This window comes from Fukomys damarensis, unplaced genomic scaffold, assembly GCF_012274545.1.
Source record: "Fukomys damarensis isolate Sample0158 unplaced genomic scaffold, DMR_v1.0_HiC HiC_scaffold_16, whole genome shotgun sequence".
In the NCBI taxonomy this organism is placed as follows: domain Eukaryota; kingdom Metazoa; phylum Chordata; class Mammalia; order Rodentia; family Bathyergidae; genus Fukomys; species Fukomys damarensis.
This window is the reverse complement of record NW_022900928.1, coordinates 31087572-31109415: the sequence shown is the minus strand read 5'-3', so window position 1 is coordinate 31109415 and position 21844 is coordinate 31087572. Positions and strand designations below refer to the sequence as shown.

At 43.6% G+C, this 21844-nt stretch overlaps 2 protein-coding genes across 2 annotated transcripts in view; both read left to right on the top strand.

Annotated features, from left to right (window-relative positions):
* Kctd14 (potassium channel tetramerization domain containing 14) overlaps positions 1-1259 on the top strand; it is a 6251-nt gene extending 4992 nt beyond the window's left edge. The window contains exon 3 of the mRNA XM_010633342.1: positions 555-1259. Coding sequence (XP_010631644.1) covers positions 555-1259 — 705 coding nt within the window. The remainder of the gene's footprint in view (positions 1-554) is intronic.
* Positions 1260-16860: 15601 nt separating this feature from the next.
* Ints4 (integrator complex subunit 4) overlaps positions 16861-21844 on the top strand; it is a 120942-nt gene continuing 115958 nt past the window's right edge. The window contains exon 1 of the mRNA XM_010633305.3: positions 16861-17049. Within this exon, the coding sequence (XP_010631607.1) occupies positions 16996-17049 (54 nt within the window). The 5' untranslated portion in view covers positions 16861-16995. The remainder of the gene's footprint in view (positions 17050-21844) is intronic.

Sequence of the window (21844 nt, the reverse complement as noted above, 5' to 3'; positions counted from 1 at the left end):
TTTTTTTTTGGGTACTGGGGATCAAACTCGGGTCCTTGCACTTGCGAGGCAGGCCACCAAACCGCTGAGCTAAATCCCCGGCCCTCTTTAGGGATTTTTTGAGACAAGGTCTCACTGTGTAATTCAGCCTGGCCTTGAACTCTCTATCCTGCTTGTGCCTCCCAACTGCTGGGATTATAGGTATGCACCTCCAGCCTGGCTTCTGTACTACTAAAAATCTTTACAAAGCGGGTATCCGGGATTTAGCTCAGTGGTTCCACTGCCACGCACAAGAGCGTGAGTTTGATCCCCGGTACCAAAGGTGGGGGCTGTAGCTCAGTTGGAAGGCCTGGATTCAATTGCTAGTACCACCACGGTGGGGGTGGGGGGTGTTGATGTGAATTCTGGTATCAAACTGACACCTTTTCCTCCTTAAAATGTCCACCTTGCTGGTCATGGTGAAAACCAGTTGCTCAAGCTCCCCCAAATCCTGTTCCGGTTATTGTCTGGATGAAAATAAGTCAGGACCCTCCTGGAAGTGGTGCTGTTGGCTCACCGTGAGTTTGTGCCCCCAGGTATCTACCGTTGTAGAGCTGAATGTGGGAGGCCAGGTCTTCACCACCACCGCAGACACCCTGAGGAAAGTCCCGGGCTCCAGACTGGCGGAGATGCTCTCCAGCCCAGCGTCTGCCTGCAAGGATGCCGAAGGCCGCTTCTTCATCGACCGCCCCGGCACCTTTTTCCACCCCATCCTGGACTACCTGCGCAGCGGGCAGGTGCCCCAGCAGCATGTCCCCGAGGTGTACCGTGAGGCCCAGTTCTACGCCATCCAGCCTCTGGTCAAGCTCTTGGAGGACATGCCTCAGATCTTTGGCGAGCAGGTGTCCCGGAAGCAGTTTTTACTGCAAGTGCCAAGCTACAGCGAGAACCTGGAGCTGCTGCTGCGGCTGGCCCGGGCCGAGGCTGTGGGGAGGCGTGCATCGCAGGTGGTGGTGTGTGTGGTGTCCAGCGAGGAGCAGTCTGCACGGTGTGCAGATCCTATATATTACCTGGCATCCAAAAAGATACCGGTTGTCAAGTTTGGGCCCTGTAAATTAGGTTGTGACAGGAAGGACCTTCTGCAGTGCCTGGAGATAGACATTAAGGCCTGGGGGTACCAGGTATCCTATGATAACTACAATGATGTTTCCTTCAAGCAGCTGTACCCTCATCTGTACCAACAATATTTTTGCTACCAGGTTGAGAACCCCTTCTGTTTGTTCACCTTCACGTGGTGGTGACCCACCCGTGGGCTGTTTATTGTGGGTTCTTGTGGCCCATGAAATTAAAAGGTATCATCAAAAGTTGTGTTTCTCTTATTTCAAAGACAAACATTAAGTCTCGGTGTGGGCGTCCAGCTTTGTCCCAAGTATGGATGTGTCCTCTGCCACAACTTCCCCCCATGGCAAAGGACCCCATTGTACTTGCAGGTTGCCCCCAGCTGCTCTCTCTTTAAGCTTCATGTACTCGCCAGCCCCTTCTCCTGACATCCATAGCATGGCTGAGATCAAGCAGAAGGTTTCAGCAATGCTTTGACCGTGGATGCAGAAGACAGTGGGAGGGTACAGAATACACTGCTGTGAATCTATATCGTCTCCCTTCAAGATGTGGGCTACCTTGCTTCCCAGCCACTGGTCCATCCACCCTGCCAACGTGTGCCTTCATGGGTCAGATGCCAAGTGAGTTCCTATGCTTCCCCACATCCCACCCCCGCATTTTTTGGTGGGAGGTTTGAGACAGGATCTTACTATGTAGTTGAGACTGACTTGGAACTCACTATGTAGCCCAGGCTGGTCTTGAACTCACAGCGATCCTCTTACCTCAGCCTCCCGAGTGCTGGGATTGCAGGCGTGCGCCACCACGCCTGGCTCCCGCATCCCTTTTAACAGAAGCTGTGGATGTTGGCTGTGGAAGCCCCCAGAGCTGTCTTCTTCTAGAGCAGTAGTGATTGTCCAAGTTCAGCACCCTCAGCATCCTGGAGGAACTTGTTAGTAATACTTTTTGTTTGTTTTTGCTGTATTGAGGAGTGAACCCAGAGCTTCCACGCTAAGGTACATTCTCAGTCCTTTATAGTTTTTAATACTTTTTTCTGTAAAATGTATTTATTTATCTGGATATAGCTTTTATTTTGAGATAGTGTCTTGCTAACTTTCCTAGGAAGGCTGAGGCCAAGAGGATTACAAATTCCAACCCCGCTTAAGTGCTTGGATTACAGGTATGTGCTGCCCCATCTAGCTTTATTTTACTTTCATTCACTTATTGTACTGAGGATATACCCAGTGCCTTCACACTGAGCTTTATCCCCATGCCAGCACTTTTTTTGTTTTGAGGCGGGGTCTTGCTAAATAGTTCAGGATGACCTTGGCTGAACTCACTGAGTAGTCTAGGCTGGCCTCAGACTTGCAACCATTCTCTTGCCTCAGCCTCCCAAGTGCTGGTAATTGCAAGCGGGTATCATTGTAACCGTTTATTGTTTGTTTATTTTGTTGTTGTTGTTGGTACTACCAACACTTGTTTTTTTGGAGACAGGGGCTCCCTATGCAGTTTAGGCTGGCTTTGAATTCACTGTGTAGCCCAGGATGGCCTCAGCTGCGGCAGTCCTTTGCCTCAGCCTCTTGCACGCTGGGATTACACATGTGTGGTTCCACACCTGGCTCCCCAACACTGTCTTAAAAATAATTTTTTTAAAACAGGGCCTCAGTAATTTTTTCAGTTCTGGCAAGTTAGTGACTTATAAGACTCGGTCTCAAAAAATAAAAGAATGGCTAAGGGGCCGGGAATTTAGCTCAGTGGCACTGCACTTGCCTTGCAAGCACAAGGTCCTGATTTTGATTCCTGGTACTGGGAAAAAAAACAAAACAACAACAAAAAAAAGAACGGCTAAGGGATGTAGCTCACTGTGAAGACTGTTGAGTCAATCCCTAGTATCTCTGGAGTTGGGGAGAGTCCAATTCAGTTCTTCTTCTTAATCTAAAATGATTCTAAACCCTAAGGGTGATATTTGCAGGCATTAATCTTCTTCAAGTCCAGGTCTTAGACAAATGGTCCCACTTCCCGACTTGTAACTTGGCCAGACACTTGTGTTATCACACTAAAGGGCTTTCTAGAAACCGAGATTCCACTACCAAAACTCCAGTGCTCCAGGGAGACATGATTTCATTGCCCTTTTCCTCTCCCAAGCCACCCTCAGTTATTTTCCCCCCTTTTGGATCCCTCTTCTGTGGTGACACGTCCAGGAATAATCTCCCAACCTGAACAGACCCTGTATAGTTGGAGAAATCTTGCTTTCCTCTCTCATGGCATAATGAAATACATCCATTTCTTCATAAAAGCCAGTGTAATGGCAGACACCTGTAATCCCAGGTACTTAGTCTGGGGCAGGAAGCTTACAGCCTGTGTAATTTAGACCGTGTCTCAAAATTTGTTTTTGGTACTGGGGAATCGAACTCAAGACCCTGGCGTTTGCATGAGGCAGGTGTGGTACACCACTGAGCCAAATCCCCACCCTGTGTCCCAGATTTTTTAAAAAAGGGCTGAGCATATAGCTTAGGGTTCAAATCCCAATATTGTTAGCAAAATAAACTCCCTTTATGACACCTGCTGCAGTTCCTCTGTGGCATGGATAAAACAAGGACACGTAGCCTCTGCCCAGCTTGAAGCCTGACTTTTAGTCTACACTTACACCTTTCTATATGTAGGATCAGAAGGGACCCAGGGAGAAGCACTTTGTGGTTTAGAGCTGACAGTCTGGTTTGACACCTACCTCGGTGCAGGCAGCGCGGTCCATCCTAGTGCTGGTTGCCATGCCTGCCCAAATTTCCCCGTCAGCCCACAGGACCAGATCTTTAGCAACAGGCCAAGATCCAGCCAAGGGTCCACCCCGAAGAGGGTAGAAACAAGACTCCTGTTCCATAGAATGGCTTATTTCCCATCCTGTGATAATAGGGGATGGGCAGGGACGTAGGGCATAAAGTGGGCGATGTGGCAAATGGCTGTTGAAATGACCATCCACCTCCTAGAAGAGATTGCCCTTTGTGAAACCTTTGCAGGTGCGGAGCACTTACTGTTTGGGACCAGCCTGCTGCAAGTACAGAAAGCCATACACAGACTGTGAACTTTAGCTCACCCAGGCAGCAGCTCTCCCTAGCAACCAAGGCTAAGATCTTGACTGGCTTAGCATCTCCGTAAGAAGGAGCAGAGCAAGCAGCCCCATCCAGAGGAGCGCATGTCTCGCTTCTCCCCGCTGTGTAGCTGGTGGCTTGTCCGTTGGCAGCTTTTTCTCTTCCTTCGTGTGAATCATACGAATAAACTCGTGCTTCGTGCTACTTCACTTCTGAGTTTCTTCCTCCTTCTCTGCTTGGGGAATCTTCAGCTTGGAGCCAGCCTTGCCCCTCCTACATTCCTCGCTGCAGGGAGGGCACAGGCCAGAGGAACAGGGGTCATGCCCTGAGAGACCCCTAGGTCTCTAGACCCCTCCCGAAGCTAAAATATCTTATTATTTCTTCAAAAAGCTGCGCTTTCTAATGCTTCTCACCCCCTTTTCATTAGTATATATTTGGAATACATCAATACCACATCCATCGTGGTGAATCACCCCCAGCCTTTCTGCACATAAATAAGTCAGCTGCGGAGGTTAAATATTAAATGGTTTCTCTTACAGAAGAAACCAAAATTTTAAATAATTTACTGAACAAAATAAAAGATGATAGAAAATAGGAAAATAGACTATGAGATGGGAAAGAATCTTTTTTTATCCCATTTCACCCCTAAAGCCTTATCCCCTCCCTATGTACAAAAGCGTTGCTTTCATTTTTTCAGAAGGGGATCTCTTAAGGTTTGTTTTGTTTTTTTTTGAGATAGGTCTTGGGCCTTGCTATGTATTTCAGGGTGGCCTTGAACTCAGAGATCCTCCTGCCTCAGCCTTCCAGGTGCTGGGATTATAAGTATGTGCCATCAAGCCCGGCTAACAACAACTTCCTCCTCCTCCTCCTCCCCCTCCCCCTCCGCCTCCTCCTCCTCTTCTTCTTCTTCTTCTTTGGAGATAGGCTGGGTTTGAACTTGCCATCTTCCTGTCCTGGCATCCCCTAGTGGTAGGATTACAGGTGTGTACCACTATCCCAGGCAAAAAAAAATTTAAATTCCATCAGAGGATTCCATTAGTCAGGGGTGATCTCTTTTCATTAATCATCAGCTTGTTCTAATTCTAGGGTTAGAATTAGATTAGGGCTGGAATTTTGTATCTCAGTTCACCCTGATGCAGTTACACACAATTCCATGAAGCTTCCTAATCTCAGGTGGGACTCCCCAGTGGACTTCATCTATTTATAAGTACAGGTGTTCACAGTAATTCCCCAAATTAACTTCAGTTTTGTGGAAAGTTTTCAAATATACAGAAAAGGTGAAAGAATTATGTAATGGACCAGGTATGGTGGCACAGTGTACCCTTGACTTTTGAACTCCATTGGTTCCTGAGGGTGGGTTGTAACTCAAGTTGGTTGTAATTCAATACTGCTGAGCTCTGGATATTACCTAGGTACATGCTATAGCTAACAAGAGGCAGATGAATCTTCTGTTAACCTAATTATCCCAAGTCGCTCATATGTCAGGCCAGTTCTGACTTGAGGGTCCACTGTATGTCCCTGTAATCCAAGCATTCTGGGAGGCTGTGGCAGGCAGACAACATGTTTGAACCCAGCTTGGGCAAGTTAGCAACTTATCGAGAGCTGGTCTCCAAATATACAAAAAACAACTACAAAAAAGGTGGTTGTGGATGTAGTTCAGTGTAAAGGGCCTGGGTTAAAAAAAAAAGAAGAAGAAGAAGAAGAAGAAGAAGAAACAGAAAAGGAAAAAAGAGCTGGGTGTGGTGGCACACACCTGTAATCCCAGCACTCGGGAGGCTGAGGCAGGAGGATCGCTGTAAATTCGAGACCAGCCTGAGCTACATGGTGAGTTCCAGGTCAGTCTGAACTACATAGTGAGGCCCTAACTCAAAAAACAAACAAACCAACAACAACAACAACATAAATAAATAAATAAATAAATAAATAAATAATAAAAAAGAAGGAAAAGAAAAGGAAAAAAGACAAAATGAACCTTTTACCTGGCCCCACCAATTATTACTGGACACATTGTGGCCTTCCTTCACCCGCAGGTATAGATACATGTTTGCTAAACTCTTTGAAAGTAAGTTGTAGGCAAGATACACGCTCCTACCCTATGCTTCAGGTTTCCTCTCCTAAGAATAGGGACATTCTCCTACTTGACACTAGAATCACTTCTTTAAAGATCAATAAATCTAAAATATTAAATGCAATTTTATTTTGGTGATCTGATAGCCTTATTTTTATATCTTTATTCTAACATTTTTATCATTTTGATTTTTTTTGTTTGTTTGAGACAGGGTCTTGCTATGTGGGTCAGTCTGGCCTTGCCCTCACTATGTAGCCCAAGCTGGCTTCAAACTCTGTTCTCTTACCTCAGCCTCCTGAGTGCTGAGATTAAAGGCCTGGGTGACCCAACTCAGTTGGTTTTTATTTTTGCCCTTATTTATGTTAGTTTATGTATTTATTTTAGGTTTCTGGGGGTATAGGATCTCACCATGTAGTTCAGGCTGGCCTTGAACTAATTATATAACCCAGGCTGGGCCTCAAACTCTTGGCAGGCCCCCAGCCTTAGCCTCCTAAGTGCAAGGATTACAGGCGTGTGCTGTCATGCCAGTCTAGCCTTTCTGTTTTGCTGTTTTTTGAGACAGGGTCTCACTATGTAGTTGAGACTGACATGGAACTCACTATGTAGCCCAGGTTGGTTTGAACTCACAGCGATTCTCCTGCTTCAGCCTCCCCAAGTGCTGGGATTACAGGTGTGGGCCACCACGCCCGACTAGCCTTTTTTTTTTTTTTAATCCTAAAATCCAGCTGGGTATGGTGGTATATGCCTTTATTCCTAACTATTCAGGATCTAAGGCAGAAGGGTAACATTTTCAAGGGCAGCCTGAATAACTAAGCAAGATCCTGTCTCTAAAAAGGGGGTGATGTGGCTTAACACACCCTAGGTCCAGTCCCGTGCACCACAAACAAGCACAAAACCTAAAATCCAGTCGTTCGACTTGGACGTTCGGTTTTCTTAGTTCAGTGGCTCTCACTTTGGTCACATATTGGAAACAATTGAGTAACTTTTAAAAATATGATGAGTGGACTCCATACCAAGGGATTGTAATTTAACTGTTTGGCATTTTGTTTTCTGTTTTCATGAGTTGTTTCTGCGTTATTATTTATTTATTTATTTATGTTTGGGACAGGGTCTTGCTGTGTAGCCCAGGCTGACCTCAAACTCACAGCGATCCTCCTGCCCCGGCCTCCCAAGTGCTGGGATTACAGGCATGTGCCACTATGCCCAGCCTTGTTTCAGCATTTTGTCTGCCTTGCCAAAACTTATTAAATCAAGTTGACTCTTAAAAATCGCCCCTGCATATTGTTACTGGGTAGCTTGCTTCTCAAATGTGGCTTGCTAACTAAAAGTTACCAGGTTCTAGGTCACCCACCTCTCCTTCTGGAGTTAGATTCTAGGTTCCTCTTGTCTCCAGCAAAGAAGGGAGCAAAATGAGCAAAAAGGCAGTGAAGAAAAGTAAAAGTAAGAGAAAGTAAAAGTGAAGAGTGGGAGAGAAACTGGCTCTACAGAGTGATCTTGGGCCAAGTAAAGAGAAAAGAGGGTAAGGGCAAAGATAAAAAGTACACGCTGCCGGAAAACACAGTGTGCTCTATTTTAGAAAGTTATGCCAGCACCAGTTCCTCATGGCTGCCTTTCTTTTGTGCTATCCAAATCTGGAGGAAACCCGCAAGAACTTCTACATCGGGGTCCCGAGAGGAGGTGCTGAGATCCTATGCCGAGGCTGACATCAGATCCAGGCCATCCTGTGGAAAACCCGCTCCGGTTCTCTCAGGAAGTCCACACGCGGGGCTTTGGGAACTGCTCTGGGGATCTGTGTCCAGGATCCTGTAGTTAACAGGTCACATCTACTTCCTTAGCCAGTTTTGCCACACCCTAACCTCCTGTCTCAGTATTGCTAGAATTCACGAGAGTTTGGCAATCAGGAAACTAAGAATATCACAAGACCAGTCTAGGATACATAGGAAGACTGTCTCAATAAATAAAATAAAATTGACCAAAGTTTGGAAAAAAAAAAAGCTTTGTCTATTATTTTATTATTTTGAGTTTTTGACACAAGGTCTCACCATGTAGTTCAGACTGGCCTTGAACTCACCTCAAACTCGCTACAACCCTCCTGCCTCAGCCTCTGAGTACTAGGATTATAGGCATGCGTCACTACCGCTGGCTTAGTCTACAATATTTCCCCCGTGCCATGTGCCTTTTTTCCTAATATTGGTTCAAAATTACTTTATGCACTAAGTCCATGTCTACCTGATCTAAGAATTTTGACACCCCCCATCAGAATATTTTTCATTGGTTTGTAGGAGTCCTTGGGATTGGTGTTGTAATGTGAATTGTTCCTTGTTCCAGTCTTATTTTTTCATCGTCACTTTTTTCCATGCTGATCAGTACTACTCGGCTTGTTCAAATCATCGAACTTCCTGGACCATGATTTTCCTTGGGTCTATGTGGAACTACAATTAATACACCTGATTGGTACCCCCCCATCACTCTGGGGTATCAGCTAATACCATATGCGATATCTGTCAACAGGGATTATGTATAGAAAAGATTCCGATTAGTCACCTTGCGTGATCATTCCCTGAGCAGAAGAACTTTAGTATGGTCTAAGAGGGTCCAGTACTAAGCTAATAATATCAGAAGTACTTCCTGGCTTCCCAAAAAGTTACTTCTTCGATCAACATAGGGCTATGTCTATACTGTGCCTGGCAACCATGGTGCTGCCCACCCTGACTCTCTGCTTTATCTCCGCTCAATTATAGCATGGCATAGTCCTCTCTTACATTGACCTTGAGCTTGGGAATGTGAATTGTTTATCAATGAAACATCAATAATTGTGGCATAGCTAGCAGAGGTTTGATAATCGCTTGTGTGCAAGGCCTGTACTTCTGGAATGCTGTAACTGCCCTAAAAGAAAGCCAGGCTACCCAGGCATGGCAATGCACACACTTTAGTCCAAGCTACTTGGGAGACTGAGGTGAGAGGTTCACTTGTCTCAGGAGTATAGAACTAACCTGGGTAACATAGTGAGACCCCGTTTCAAACAGCCAATAAGGAAGAAAGGGAAAGGGGAAGACAAAAGGAAAGGAAAAAAATCTAGATTATTTCATTGGACAGGTTGTGGGAAAGGCAGTTGAGGAAGATACCTTGGACCAGGTGATCCAGCTGAATTAGTGGCCCGAGATTACACAGGTGAGTCCAGCCCAAAGTGCAGAATCATGAGTAAAAATGATGCTTTAAACCTCTGTGTTGGAGTAATTTATTATTCAGCAACAGCTAATACACTTCCTTTTTTTTGTACTGGGTGGTGAACATACATTTCCTTTAAAGAGACTGCCGCAAATCTCCCCCCATGGGGTCTGTTAACATTTTATTGGCCAGAAATGTGACATATGGCCATACTTATAGGAAGTGTACAAGAGAGACTGGAAAATGTAACTGCTTTTGTGTGAGTGTGTATGTGCATGCATGCACAGGCGCACAATACCATTTACAATATTTTGAGAATATTGTAAATTATACAGAGAAAAATAAGCCAGGCGTGCCTGTTATCCTAGGACTGGGGAGGCTGAGGCAAGACAATTTTGAATTCAAGACCAGCTTGAGACGTTGGGGAGAGGGTGAGGGGGAATGGACGAAGGGCTATAATTAGCAATCTCTGCTCTACTCAGAGATTTTAGTCCCTAACCTTTTGTTGTTGTTGTTGTTGTTGTTGTTGTTGTTGTTGTTTTGTTTTGTTTTGTTAGGGGATAGAACCCGGGACCTTTTGCTTGCAAGGTAGGCAGAGGAACCACTGAACTAAATCCCTGGCCACCTTAACCTTTAATGTACAGACACTTGGAGCTGAGGTGGGACTCAGTGATAGCCTTTACCTAGCATGTGTGAGGCCCTGAGTTCAGTCCTTAGACCCCCCCGCAGGGCAATGGATACTTGTTTTGTTTTTCTTTATTTTATTTTATCCCATTCCCCCCTCAAAGATATTTGAAGAAAGCCTACGATACGAAAATTGAAAAAAAATTTCATTGTCACTTTTTTTCCATGCTTTTATCCTGCACATGTTCAGAATACACATGTAGGCAATGGACAGGGCAATGGCTGAATTGGAGATCTCAAGACCAGAACAGCTAATCAAGTTATAACAACTCTCCTTGGGGAAGTCCCCTTTCTTGCCAAAAGCAAAGAACCGTGATTACCAGCTCCAGGCTCCCTACCTAACTTCGATAAGGTAGCTAACTATAACCTTATTTTTTCCCTCTTTCCAATAAAGTGATTTTACATCTCTCTCTAAACTTATATCTCTAATTTTTTATTGATATAAAGTTTAGGAACCTGTAGATAAGAGTTTAGGAATCTGTAGATAAGAGATAAGCTCTACCCTCACCAGATGCAACACTGTGTTCTCTTGCTTTCACACATGGCCCCCCCAAGTCAAACTCAGGACCTTGCACTTGCCAGGCAGGTGCAGCACTCCTAAGCTACATCCCTGGCCTTTCACACATCACTGCCATGCTGTGACAGACAAGAGGGCCTTGGGTATGTAGTTAGAATAGCAGAAAACTAACTAATACAACAGGGATAGAGAAAAAGAAATAATGGCTGAAAAAGTTTCAAAATTTGATGAAAACAGTAAACCCACACATCCAAGGATCTTAGCGAACACCACATAAAAACATGAAGAACAAGGCATGGTGGTGCACATCTTTAACCCCAACCCTCAGGAGGCAGAGACAGAAGGATCGTTGTGAGTTTGAGTCCAGTCTGAGCTACACAGTGAGGCTACCCTGTACCACATAGAAAGCCTGTCTCAAAAAAAAACCCAATAAGACAAAACAGGCTGGGCGTGGGGGCGCAGGCCTGTAATCCCAGCACTAGGGAGGCTGAGGCAGAAGGATCACTGTGAGTTCGAGACCAGCCTGGACTACATAGTGAGTTCCAGGTCAATCTCAACTACATAGGGAGACCCCTGTCTCAAAAAATCCAAACCAAACCAACAAACAATAAAAAAAAAAACCCAACTGAAACAAAAAGAAAAGAAAGAAACATCCAAGTAGATTATAATCAAATTGCCTAAAAGTCTTGGTAAAGAGATAATTTAAAAAGTATCTACAGGAAAAATGATACAGTACTGAGTAACAAGGATAAAGGTTGCTTGTATTGGTACCTCTCTAGTCCCAGGACTCTGGGAGGCCTAAGCAGGAGGATCACAAATTTCAAGGCCAGCCTGCATTACAAAGCGAGACTCTGTCTCAAACAACTGAACAAACATAGAAGACTATGAAATAAAACCGAGATCAGGGCTTTAGGTGTGGCTCAGTGGTGGAACACTTGCCTAGAGCGTGTGAGGCCCCAGTTCCATCCCCAGGCCGGCACAAAATGAACAATTAATTTCAGAAGCTAAGCAACTAAAAATATCTACTTATCAAAAAATTATTATGAGCCTGGGACTTAGCTCTGGCACTGTGGCACTGTGCCTGCCTCGAAAGCACAGGGTCCTGAGTTTGATCCCCGGTACTGAAAAAATTATTATAAACAAATTTAAGACAGGTGACCACTGCCCAGAAATTCTGAAGGCTGAAGTAGGAGGAGCACAAGTTCAAGGACAGCCTGGGCAACTTACTGAGATCCTACCTCAAAATTAAAAATATAAAGGGTCTAGGGGGATGCAGCTCAGTGGTAGAGCTTCCCTGGGTTCTAACTCCAATATTGCAAAGCATAAAAAAAAAAAAAAAAGATGAAAAAAAAATCAAGCTCAGTCTGACAACATAGCAACTTGGTGATATTAGGTCTCAAAATAAAAAAAGGACTGATGGGATGGGGTAGCTCAGTGGCTCTGCCACCTGCCTCACAAGCGCAAGGTCCCAAGTTCAATCCCAGGTACAAAAACAAAAACAAAAAAAAAGGACTGGTGATCTAGCTTTGTCCAAAGGCCTGGGTTAAATTCTACCTTGTACGTGCAAGGTCCTGAGTACTTGGGAAAAAAAAAATCCAAGTACTGCATAAATAAATAAAAACTTTAAAAACTAAACATCAAAAAAAAATCATCCAGATGTAGAGGCATGAATTTGTAATCCCACCCACATTTTATTTGTTTTTTTGTTTTTGTTTTTTTGGTCTTTTGAGACAGGGTCTCACTATGTAGTGAGACTGACCTGGAACTCACTATGTAGCTCAGGCTGGTCTCGAACTCACAGAGATCCTCTTGTCTCAGCCTTCCAAGTACTGGGATTACAGGCATGCACCACCATGCCTGGCTTTTTTTTTTTCCCCCACCTACATTTTACATCTAAATCATAACAACAGTGATTCTCCAAATGTTAGATTTTCCTCATAATTACTGAAATCTTTAAAGTTTTATTGTGGAAAAGAGATTAAGATAATTAATATCTTGGGATTACAGGAATGCACAACCATACCCAACCTGCGTATCTCTTTCAAGAGTACACACCATTGGATTTAGGATCCATCTATTGGTTATTCCAGGGTAATTTCAACCCAAGACTCAGGAAGTTGAGGCGGGAAGATTTGTATGAGTTGAAGGCCATCCTGGGCTACATAGTGATGACCACTCACATCTTTTCCCAGCATTTCAGTACTTGCTTAATGGAATTAGGAAGAAAATAGACACAATGGCAGGCATTGGTTCTACAGCATAGACTTCCTCTCATCAAAGCTGATCTGACCACTGAAGTATATCCAACCTAATGCTAAGCTCTTGATATGGTGTCATTCTGGAAGGCTCCAGGCCAGATTTACTGCACTGAAAATCAGTTAGGTATGTGCTCTATAACAAACTGTTGCTCTGTAATTCCAATTTTGGGAGGCCGGGCAGAAGGATCACAATGCGTTCAAGGGAAAAAAAATTACAAAACAAACAAAAACAAAAACAGACAAAAACGACTGTTGGGAGAAATTCTGGTATTTCTTTTTTCTTTTTCTTTTTGGTGCCAGGAATCAAACTTGGGTCCTTGAGCTTTCAAGCCTGGCAGTGGAACTGCTGAGCTAAATCCCCAGTCCTGGTATTTCTGAACAAATGGCATTGATGGCTTTGAGGATTTTTGTTATGCTTAGGAACAGGAAGCAGATTCACTTATATTGTAGGGTAGTAAGGATAGTACGCCCCTCTACTTCTAAAGATATTTCAGGGTGATAGAAACTGTTGGAAGGCATCATTTGTTTCCTGAACATTATAATACATGTCTATTTCCTGAAAACAGTATTGCTAGCAGTCCTTTCAGATTGGGGGTTTCTTTTCTTTCTTCCTTTTTTTTTTTTTTTTTTTGTACTGGGAACTGAACCCAGGTCCTTGTGCTTGCTAGGTACGTGGTGGAACCCCTGAGCTAAATCCCGCCCACACTGGGGGTTTCTTGTTCTTGTTTTGTTTTTTTGGTTTTTTGAGACAGGGTCTCACTATGTGGTTGAGACTGACCTAGAACTTACTGTGTAGCCCAGGCTGGTCTCGAACTCACAGCGATCCTCCTGCCTCAGCCTCCCAGAGTGCTGGGATTACAGATGTGCGCCACCACACCCGGCTTGACTGGGGGTTTCTTTAAACTCAGTATTCTTCAGTTCTTACTGATGTATTATGCACAGTCATACATGTGTGCTCCTGCCATGCCACTTGAGTGGCAAGGAGAACTGATGACATTCATGTTGCCTGCTAAACTTCAAACTGCCTAAACCTGTTTGGGCTTGTTTTCTGCATATCAGCTGAATCTATGGAAATGTGGTAAATCAATTTAGCAAAAGAGCCAGGTGTGGTGACGCACACCTGTGATCCCAGCACTGGGGAGGTTGAGGCAGGAGGATTGCTGTGAGTTTGAGACCAGCCTGGGCTACATAGCGAGTTCGAGGTGAGTCTCAACCACGTAGTGAGACCCTGTCTCAAAAAACCAAAGTTTAATCCCTGGCCCTCCGTTTCTTTTGTTTTTTTTTTTTTTGGTACTGGGAATTGAACTTGGTTCCTTGTGCTTGTAAGGCAGGCAGCAGAACCACTGAGCTAAATCCCTGGCCCCTGGCCCTTCATTTCTTGTTTGTTTTTTGTGGTTTTTTGAGACAGGGTCTCATTATGTAGTTGAGACTGACCTGGTACTCACTATGTAGCCCAGGCTTGTCTCAAACTCACAGCCATTGTTCTGCCTCAGCCTCCCGAGTGCTGGGATTAGAGGTGTGGGCCACCTTGCCCGGCTGGCCCTCCATCTTTTTTTCTTTCCCTTTATGGAGTTTGTTGGTATATTTTAGGTATACAGTACAGTTATATTCATTATTGGGATCTTGTACCTTTACTTGACAGGTCTTGGCTCTCATTTTTTCTTTGTCCCTGACATCCCTTCACCCCTCTTTACCTCCCCCTTTACAAACACTTCATTTCCATTTTTTTCATTTTCTCACATTTTTTCTTTTCCCTTATTAGCTTTCCCCTACCCTTCCCATTTACCCTACACCTTTAGCCCCTTTCTTCCTATCTCACATTGTCCATTATATCATTAGGATCTTATGTACCATTTCTTAATGGCGGTAGCTGCAGAGTTACTTTGCAAGGGGTTTATATACAGTGGGAACTTTTTTTTTGGTACCAGGGATTGAACTCAGAACCTTGTGCTTGCAAGGCAGGTGGCAAGGGGTCTAGATACAGATTTGGGGCCATTTTTATTTCTATTTTATTTTAAAAATTTATTTTTAAATTTTTGGTACCAGGGATTGAACTCGGGTCCTTGCGCTTGCAAGGCAGGCCACCGAACCCCTCAGCTAAAATCCCGGCCCTGGGGCCATTTTTAAATTCATTCCACCACACACTGGATCTTTTTCATTACGGAAAGAGCAGTGATATTGCTAATTATGGGGCAAGGGGGAAGTAGACACAGTGCTCCCTTTTGGTCCCTCTTAGTTCTAATCTGAGCTCTCTGGCTGGATCTAGGAACATAATTTAAAAACTGATTAACAACAGAAGAGCATAAAATTACATGTACATGGGGATCTTCACAAGAAGGTGAAGTCAAAGAAATGACCGAAGAATGATAGTTTCTTATTTTTATTTTTAATTTCAATTTTTTTTTTTTTTTTTTTTGTATCAGGGATCAAACTCGGGTCCTTGTGCTTTTGAGGCAGGCGCTGGAACCACTGAGCTAAATCCCCGGCCCAAGAATGATATTTTTAGACAAAGAACAATAAATCTCTGAAGACATGACAGGTAAAGTTAATAAATTCTAGAAAAGTTACTAAGACGTTCGTGGAGGGAACTGGTAGAAGTTAGTGACCATCAGGGCTATTTCAGCTTCTTCATTCAGGTTCACTGCAGCCCCAATCACTGCAGACTTAATCACCAGTTTCTGGCGATCAAGGCTATTTTTAGGCCTTGCAATTTGAAGGACATTTCTCCTAAGAGTATTTATGGCTGGCTGCGTGGAGAAAAAACCTGGCAAAATAGTCCTTTCTGAAGTTATAGTTCCTCACATAATTTCATCTTGAAGTAATAAATATGCAACAATTTGTTGCATTTTGATGCGGGACATCTTTAACTTCTTCATTGTATATTCCAGATTCCAATTTGACTTCCCTGCTTGCAATTTTCTGCCAAGTTTAACCATAGTACCTGGATGCCTCATTCACTATACTGGTGTTCAACACATTTCTATTTCTATTACTTCTCATCCATCCCTCACCCCTTATTTTTCTTCTTCTTCTTCTTTTTTTTTTTTTTTTTTTTTGTATTGGGAACTGAACCCAGGGTCTTCACACTGAGAGCTACACCTCCAGTCCTTTTTACTTTTTGAGCAGGGTCTTGCTAAGTTGCTCAGACTGGGCTCAAATGTTTGATCCTCCCATCTCAGCCTCCCAGAATGCTGGAGTATAGGTTTGTGCCACCATGCCTGGCTGATACACTACTTTTATTTTTATGTTTTGGTACCAGGGATCGAACTCAGGACCTTTCACTTTAAGGCAGGCTCAGTGCCACTGAGCTAAATCCCCAGCCCCATGCTACTTTTAATTAAGATTCTTATATTCTGGTGAAAGAATTGTAGCGCAGAAACGTGTTGGTCACTCAGATGTATGTTCTATGATAAATCAGTGTAATGACCTTTTTCAACTCCGTTACAGAGTCAGCTGGGAGATAATACATTGTGAGCTTTGGGTGCTGTCTCACAGGTTTGTGGTATATGCCTTATGCCAACAGCTAAAATATAGTATTGTTTGGAATACACTTGGAATACATGGGTCTGGGAACCAAAGAGTAGAAGTGTTCCTTTCCCAGCTAATAATTCATTTATGAATTCTGGATTTTAACAGGTTTGGAGTGCTTAGTCCCTAAAAGAGGAACGGTTTTACTAGAAAGTACTGACTGTTTATTACGCTGGAACTTAGGATCGTCCCCTGGGCACCAACCGTCTTTTTGCTGAACCAACAAACAGCGAACTTTGGAACTCTGGGAACAGAAAAGGATGATGGGAACGTCAGCCCGATCCCCTCCCGTTATTTCCCCGGGCAAATCCCACTGCAGCTCCAGATTTTGCCTCTAACTCTGGATCGCTCCGCCTCCGCTTCTTAACCTGTACTTCCGCCCTCCTCCGGTTCGTCTCGACAAAGGCCAGCCTCCTGCAAACCGCGCTCACGTTTTCGTTCTCCTGGCGCACGAGTGAAAGGTCGACCAATCCACTCGGGTATCGGCGGGGCAGTCAAGCGACCGGAAGCGGCTCTCTTTCCCGGAGCCCCGCGGCATTGTGGGATCGCGGCGGGATCCTCTCTCTGGACCTTTTTACTCCGCTCCCCGCCTCCTTCCTTGTGTACGGAAGCTGAGACGGCCCGCCGACAGCCATGGCGGCGCACCTTAAAAAGCGGGTGTATGAAGAGTTCACTAAAGTGGTTCAGGTAAGCTCCGGCTGGAAAGGTCCCAGGACCGGTCCGGGGCGGGGAAGTTGGTCCGGACACCAAGCGCTACAGGCCTACTTTGGGAGTTGACTCTCTGAGATAGTTTCTTGGTCTGCACGTTAGAGAGCTTGTTAGAGTGCAGCCCCTGTTAATATGTTTCTCACTTTTTAAAAAATTTTCTCAAGACACAAGTAGTGCTTTACAGTTTACAAAACGCTCTTATTTTTTCTCATTTTGTTCTAACACACAGCCGTGCTCATCAGGTTACTTTTGCACCCTCGCTTTACAGACGTGCATATTGAAGCTACTGGCGAGGTACGAGGATGCAACCAGTTGTTGCAGGCTACCTCCCAGCTCCTGTCCCTCAAACAAGTTGTGCAAAGTGCAAAGCAGTAAGGGGCTAGGAGAGGGAACCTGTAGAGTTCCTGGAGACCCAGTCAAAGCGGGGGAGGGTCATAGGCTTCATTGGTGGAACAGCTCACCAAGGAAGGACAGTACCTTCCTCCCTTGGAGTTGTTTAGAGACAGGGGGGCCTCGACTCTGTGAAAACAGTCACTGTGCTCCATGTGTCTCTAAGGAAGTATCTAATCCCAAATCATTCTTGTGTTCTGCTTCTGGGTCTCTAATGTGCGTACAAATCCTTTGGAGAGTTTGTTAAAATGTAGATTCTATTCAGTAGTCAGGTAGGGGAGGTGAGGCAGGATTCTGCATTTCTGACAAGCCACAATTCGTACAAGTCGATCAGCAGCATCCTTTTTTAGATTAGCAGCGCTTCAGTCACCCAGCAGGAAAATGATCCTTAAATATTTTGTGCATTCATTAATTCAACAAGAGTCATTCAGTGATTACTATGTACCAGCCGTGGTGAAAAGTGTTGGGCTACAGAGTCTAATGCAGCAGGGTCCCTGTCTTGCTCACAGTCTGATGGGAGAACCACAACAGTGTATCCATTACAGTTCACAGAGATAGTTGCATTGACAAAACAAATAATCTTACTTCTTTTTTTTTCTTTTTGCTTTTCTTTCCTTTTCCTAAAGCCAAACTCTCTATTCCTTTATGATCTGGTGATTTTCCTTTCCAATCTTATTGTCACTGTTCTTTGTTTTGTGGACACAGTCTTTTGTAGGATGACCCCTTAGAGAAGGTAGGTTGCTCCTTAAAGTTTTTCTTACAATAGCTTTGTTTGAAAGTTGATCTTGATACTTCTTTATCACTCTTTTTTTTGTGTGTGTGAAATTAGCTGTCCTGAATATTTAGAATGAGTTGAGATTCAGGGTCTAGCTGCCCAGAGCCCTCTTCTGTGGTTTATCTTTTGGAGTTTCCTGGCTCTATTTCGCTGGCCTACTTTTCAAATTAAAAAAAAAAAAATTGTGGTAAAACATACATAGCATAAAATCTTATTTTATTTTATAGCAGAACATTTATTAGTACATTTTAGATATATGTATCAATAACACTCATTTTAGGGAATTTGCACATATACATGAAAAATTTACTGTTTTAAAAGTTGAGTTTAAAGGTTAGTGCACCAAGAACATTCAAATTGTGGAAAAACAAACATTATTTGCACTGTTACTTCCCTTCTTCCCAATAGTTATTCCCCTTTCCACTAGATCATGTTTTACATATCTCCAAAGTTTTATACCTATTGACACTTTTGAAAAAAATTTAAAAGTTATTTTTATGTTTGTTTTGTGGTACTGGGGATAGAAATAGGGCTTTCCCACTGCTACAAGTCCCCAGGCCCTTAAAAAAAAGTTTTTTTTGTTTTTTTAGTCATTAATTTGCCCGGGCTGGGCTTGAATTTGCAGTCTTGTTTTGTCTGCCTCCCAGAGTGCTGGCATTACAGATGTGCGGTACCATGACAGGCCTCACTGACTCTTTTACATAAATGCATGCCATTCTTTGCATATTCCCTCCCAGCTTTCAGTGGGCTTATATTTTTACTTCAAGAACCAGCTGAATCCTCAGCTAGAAGTTAGTTTCTTATTTCCCTGCCTCTGTGACCTCTTGGATTTGTGGTATATGTGTCTTCCCACCATATGGCCTCTGTGTGTGTTACTGGGGATTGACCTGAGGGATTGTTCATGCTAGACAAGCACTCTACCACTGAACTGCATCCCCTACCCTTTTTATTTTTAAATTTTGAAACAGGGTCTTGGTTTTGGTAAGTTGTCCAGATGGGATGTGAACTTGTGATCCTCCTGCCTCAGCCTCCTGAGTAGCTGGGATTATGGATATGTGTGCCCTGCCTGGCCAGTGTGGGCTCCTTGAGGGCAGAGATAATACCTCATTCATCTCAGTACCCATTAGATGGATTACTGGGCTTGGGTTATTCATACCAGATATTTGTTTGTTCTCTTCCTTACATATCCATAGAGAAAAAAATCTTTCCCAGTTTTTGCACTGTTCCAGCCAGTGAATACTGAAGACTGAATTTGTGTAGAATAAAGTGGGAATGGGTAAGAATTTCATTTCTTCACTTCATTTGTGTGAGTGGTTCCCATAGAGTGATGAAACTCAAGCCATGTGCAGTGGTGCATGCCTGTAATCCTAGCAATATGGATGAGGATCACAAGTTTGAGTCCAGCTTAGGCAATTTAGCAAGATTCTCTCTCAAAATATAAAAATGTCTGGGGATGTAGCTTAGTGAAGAGAACCTGGGTTTAATCCCCAATACTACCTTCCTGAAGAGATCTTTTTTCTTTTTGAGACAGGGTTTTGCTGTGCAATTCAGGCTGGCCTTGAACTCACTATGTAGCCCAGGCTGGCCTCAAACTCACAGAGATCCTCCTGCCTCAGCCTCCTGAGTGCTGGGATTACAGGCATGTACTACACACCTGGCTCCCCCAGAGATCTTAGTGCTTCCATTCTTTTTCGTTTTTCTTTTTTTTTTTGGTACCAGGGATCGAACTTGGGTCTTTATGCTTGTGAGGCAGATGGCAGAACCACTGAGCTAAATCCTGGGCCCTCCATTCTTTTTCTTATGCTGTGAAGATGAAGGAGAGAGAACTGATATGTATTTAGTGCTTATTGTGTATTTAAACAATAAATACGTATAATTGAGATTACTTAAAAATGTGTATGGTGTATTGGTATGCCCTTTTATAGAGGAAAGAGAAGGTCTTCCTTAGCTAGTAAGTGGTTATTGAATACAGATTCTTCTGACTCCAAAGCCTTTGTCTTTTTTATCATACAACTAGTATAATCCTAATATCTTCTGTATAGAAAAGTGAATTTATAAGGAGGTGATTGCCCAGCACACCAAAATGATGTATTAAATGTTAAGGGAAAATGTGTGTGTGTGTGTATATGTATGTTTGAGACTGTGTAGCCTAGGCTGGCTTTGAACTTGCAATCCTACTGCCTCAGGCTGTTGAGTCCTGGCATTACAGGTGTGTACTACCACCCTGATAAAAATTATTGATTATAACATTTGTCTTATGTTGTGATCCATTTCTTTCCTTTTTTTCTTCAAGTTTTTTTTTGGGGGGCGGGTACTGGGGATTGAATTTGGGATTGTGCGCTTTTGAGGCAGGCAGCAGAACCACTGAGCTAAATCCCTGGCCCTGTGATCCTTTTCTATACCTGTGCTTGGGCCTAACAAAGCCAGAGAGTGACAAGTTCCCTTTTACGAAACTTTTCTGGCATCTATAGTATGGAATGAATCCTTTCACACAAAACTTCTGGCATCTGTTATGTGTAATGGACGCATCTAGAATGGTTCTATCTACCGTCCTTGGGAGAATTGGGAACATATTAGTCACTTTTTTCTGTGTTCTTTGTTTCAGATGATCTTTGATGGAGAAGAACTGGTGGTGGTTGTCATTCCTATCTTGTAGAGGTTAACACTTGAGATTTACAACTTAAAACAGAGGAACAGAGTTGGAATTCACTCAAAGATAACTTTTTTCCCCCCTTGAGTTACTGAGGATTAAGTCCCTTTGTATTGATCTACCTCCCTGGCCTTTTAAAAAGCTATATTTTGGGGCTGGCGATTGAGCGTAGTGGTTCTCCTGCCTGCCTTGCCAAGTGCAAGGATCCAAGTTTGATCCCTGGTACCAAAAAAAAAAAAAAAAAAAAAAAAAAAAATAAAAAAAAAAAAAAAAAAAAAAAAAAAAAAAATCAGAAACCAAAAAAAGTTTGTATTTTGAGATAGTCTTGCTAAGTCATGAAGTTGCTGGGACTGGGCTTGAAGTATTTTGTTTGTTTTATTTTTTGAGACATGATCTCACTGTGTAGTTCAGGCTGGTCTTTATCCCAATATGTGACCCAGGCTGGCCTTGAACTCATGGCAAATCTTCTGCCTCAGCCTCTGAGTGTTGGGATTCCAGGTGTGTGCTACCATGTCTGGCCTAGGCTTGAAATTTCGAATCTCTTGTCTCAGTCCCCCAGAATGCTGGGATTGCAAGTATATACCACCATATTCAGCTTCAAAGATAATTCTTTTTTTTTTTTGGCACTGGAGTTCGAACTCAGGACCTTGTGCTTGCAAGGTAGGCAGTGGAACCACTGAGCTAAATCCCCAGCCTCTTTTTTTGTTTTTTGTTTTTCGTTTTTTTTGAGACAGGGTCTCACTATGTAGTTGAGACTGACCTGGAACTCACTATGTAGCCTAGGCTGGTCTTGAATTCACAGCGGTCCTCCTGCCTCAGCCTCCCAAGTGCTGGGATTACAGGCATGGGCCACCATGCCCGACTTTCAAAGATAGTTCTTAATTCCAAATCATTCATTCATTAAGAATTTATTCAGTGGTGGCTGGGGATTTAGCTCAGTGGCGCTGCAGCTGCACCTG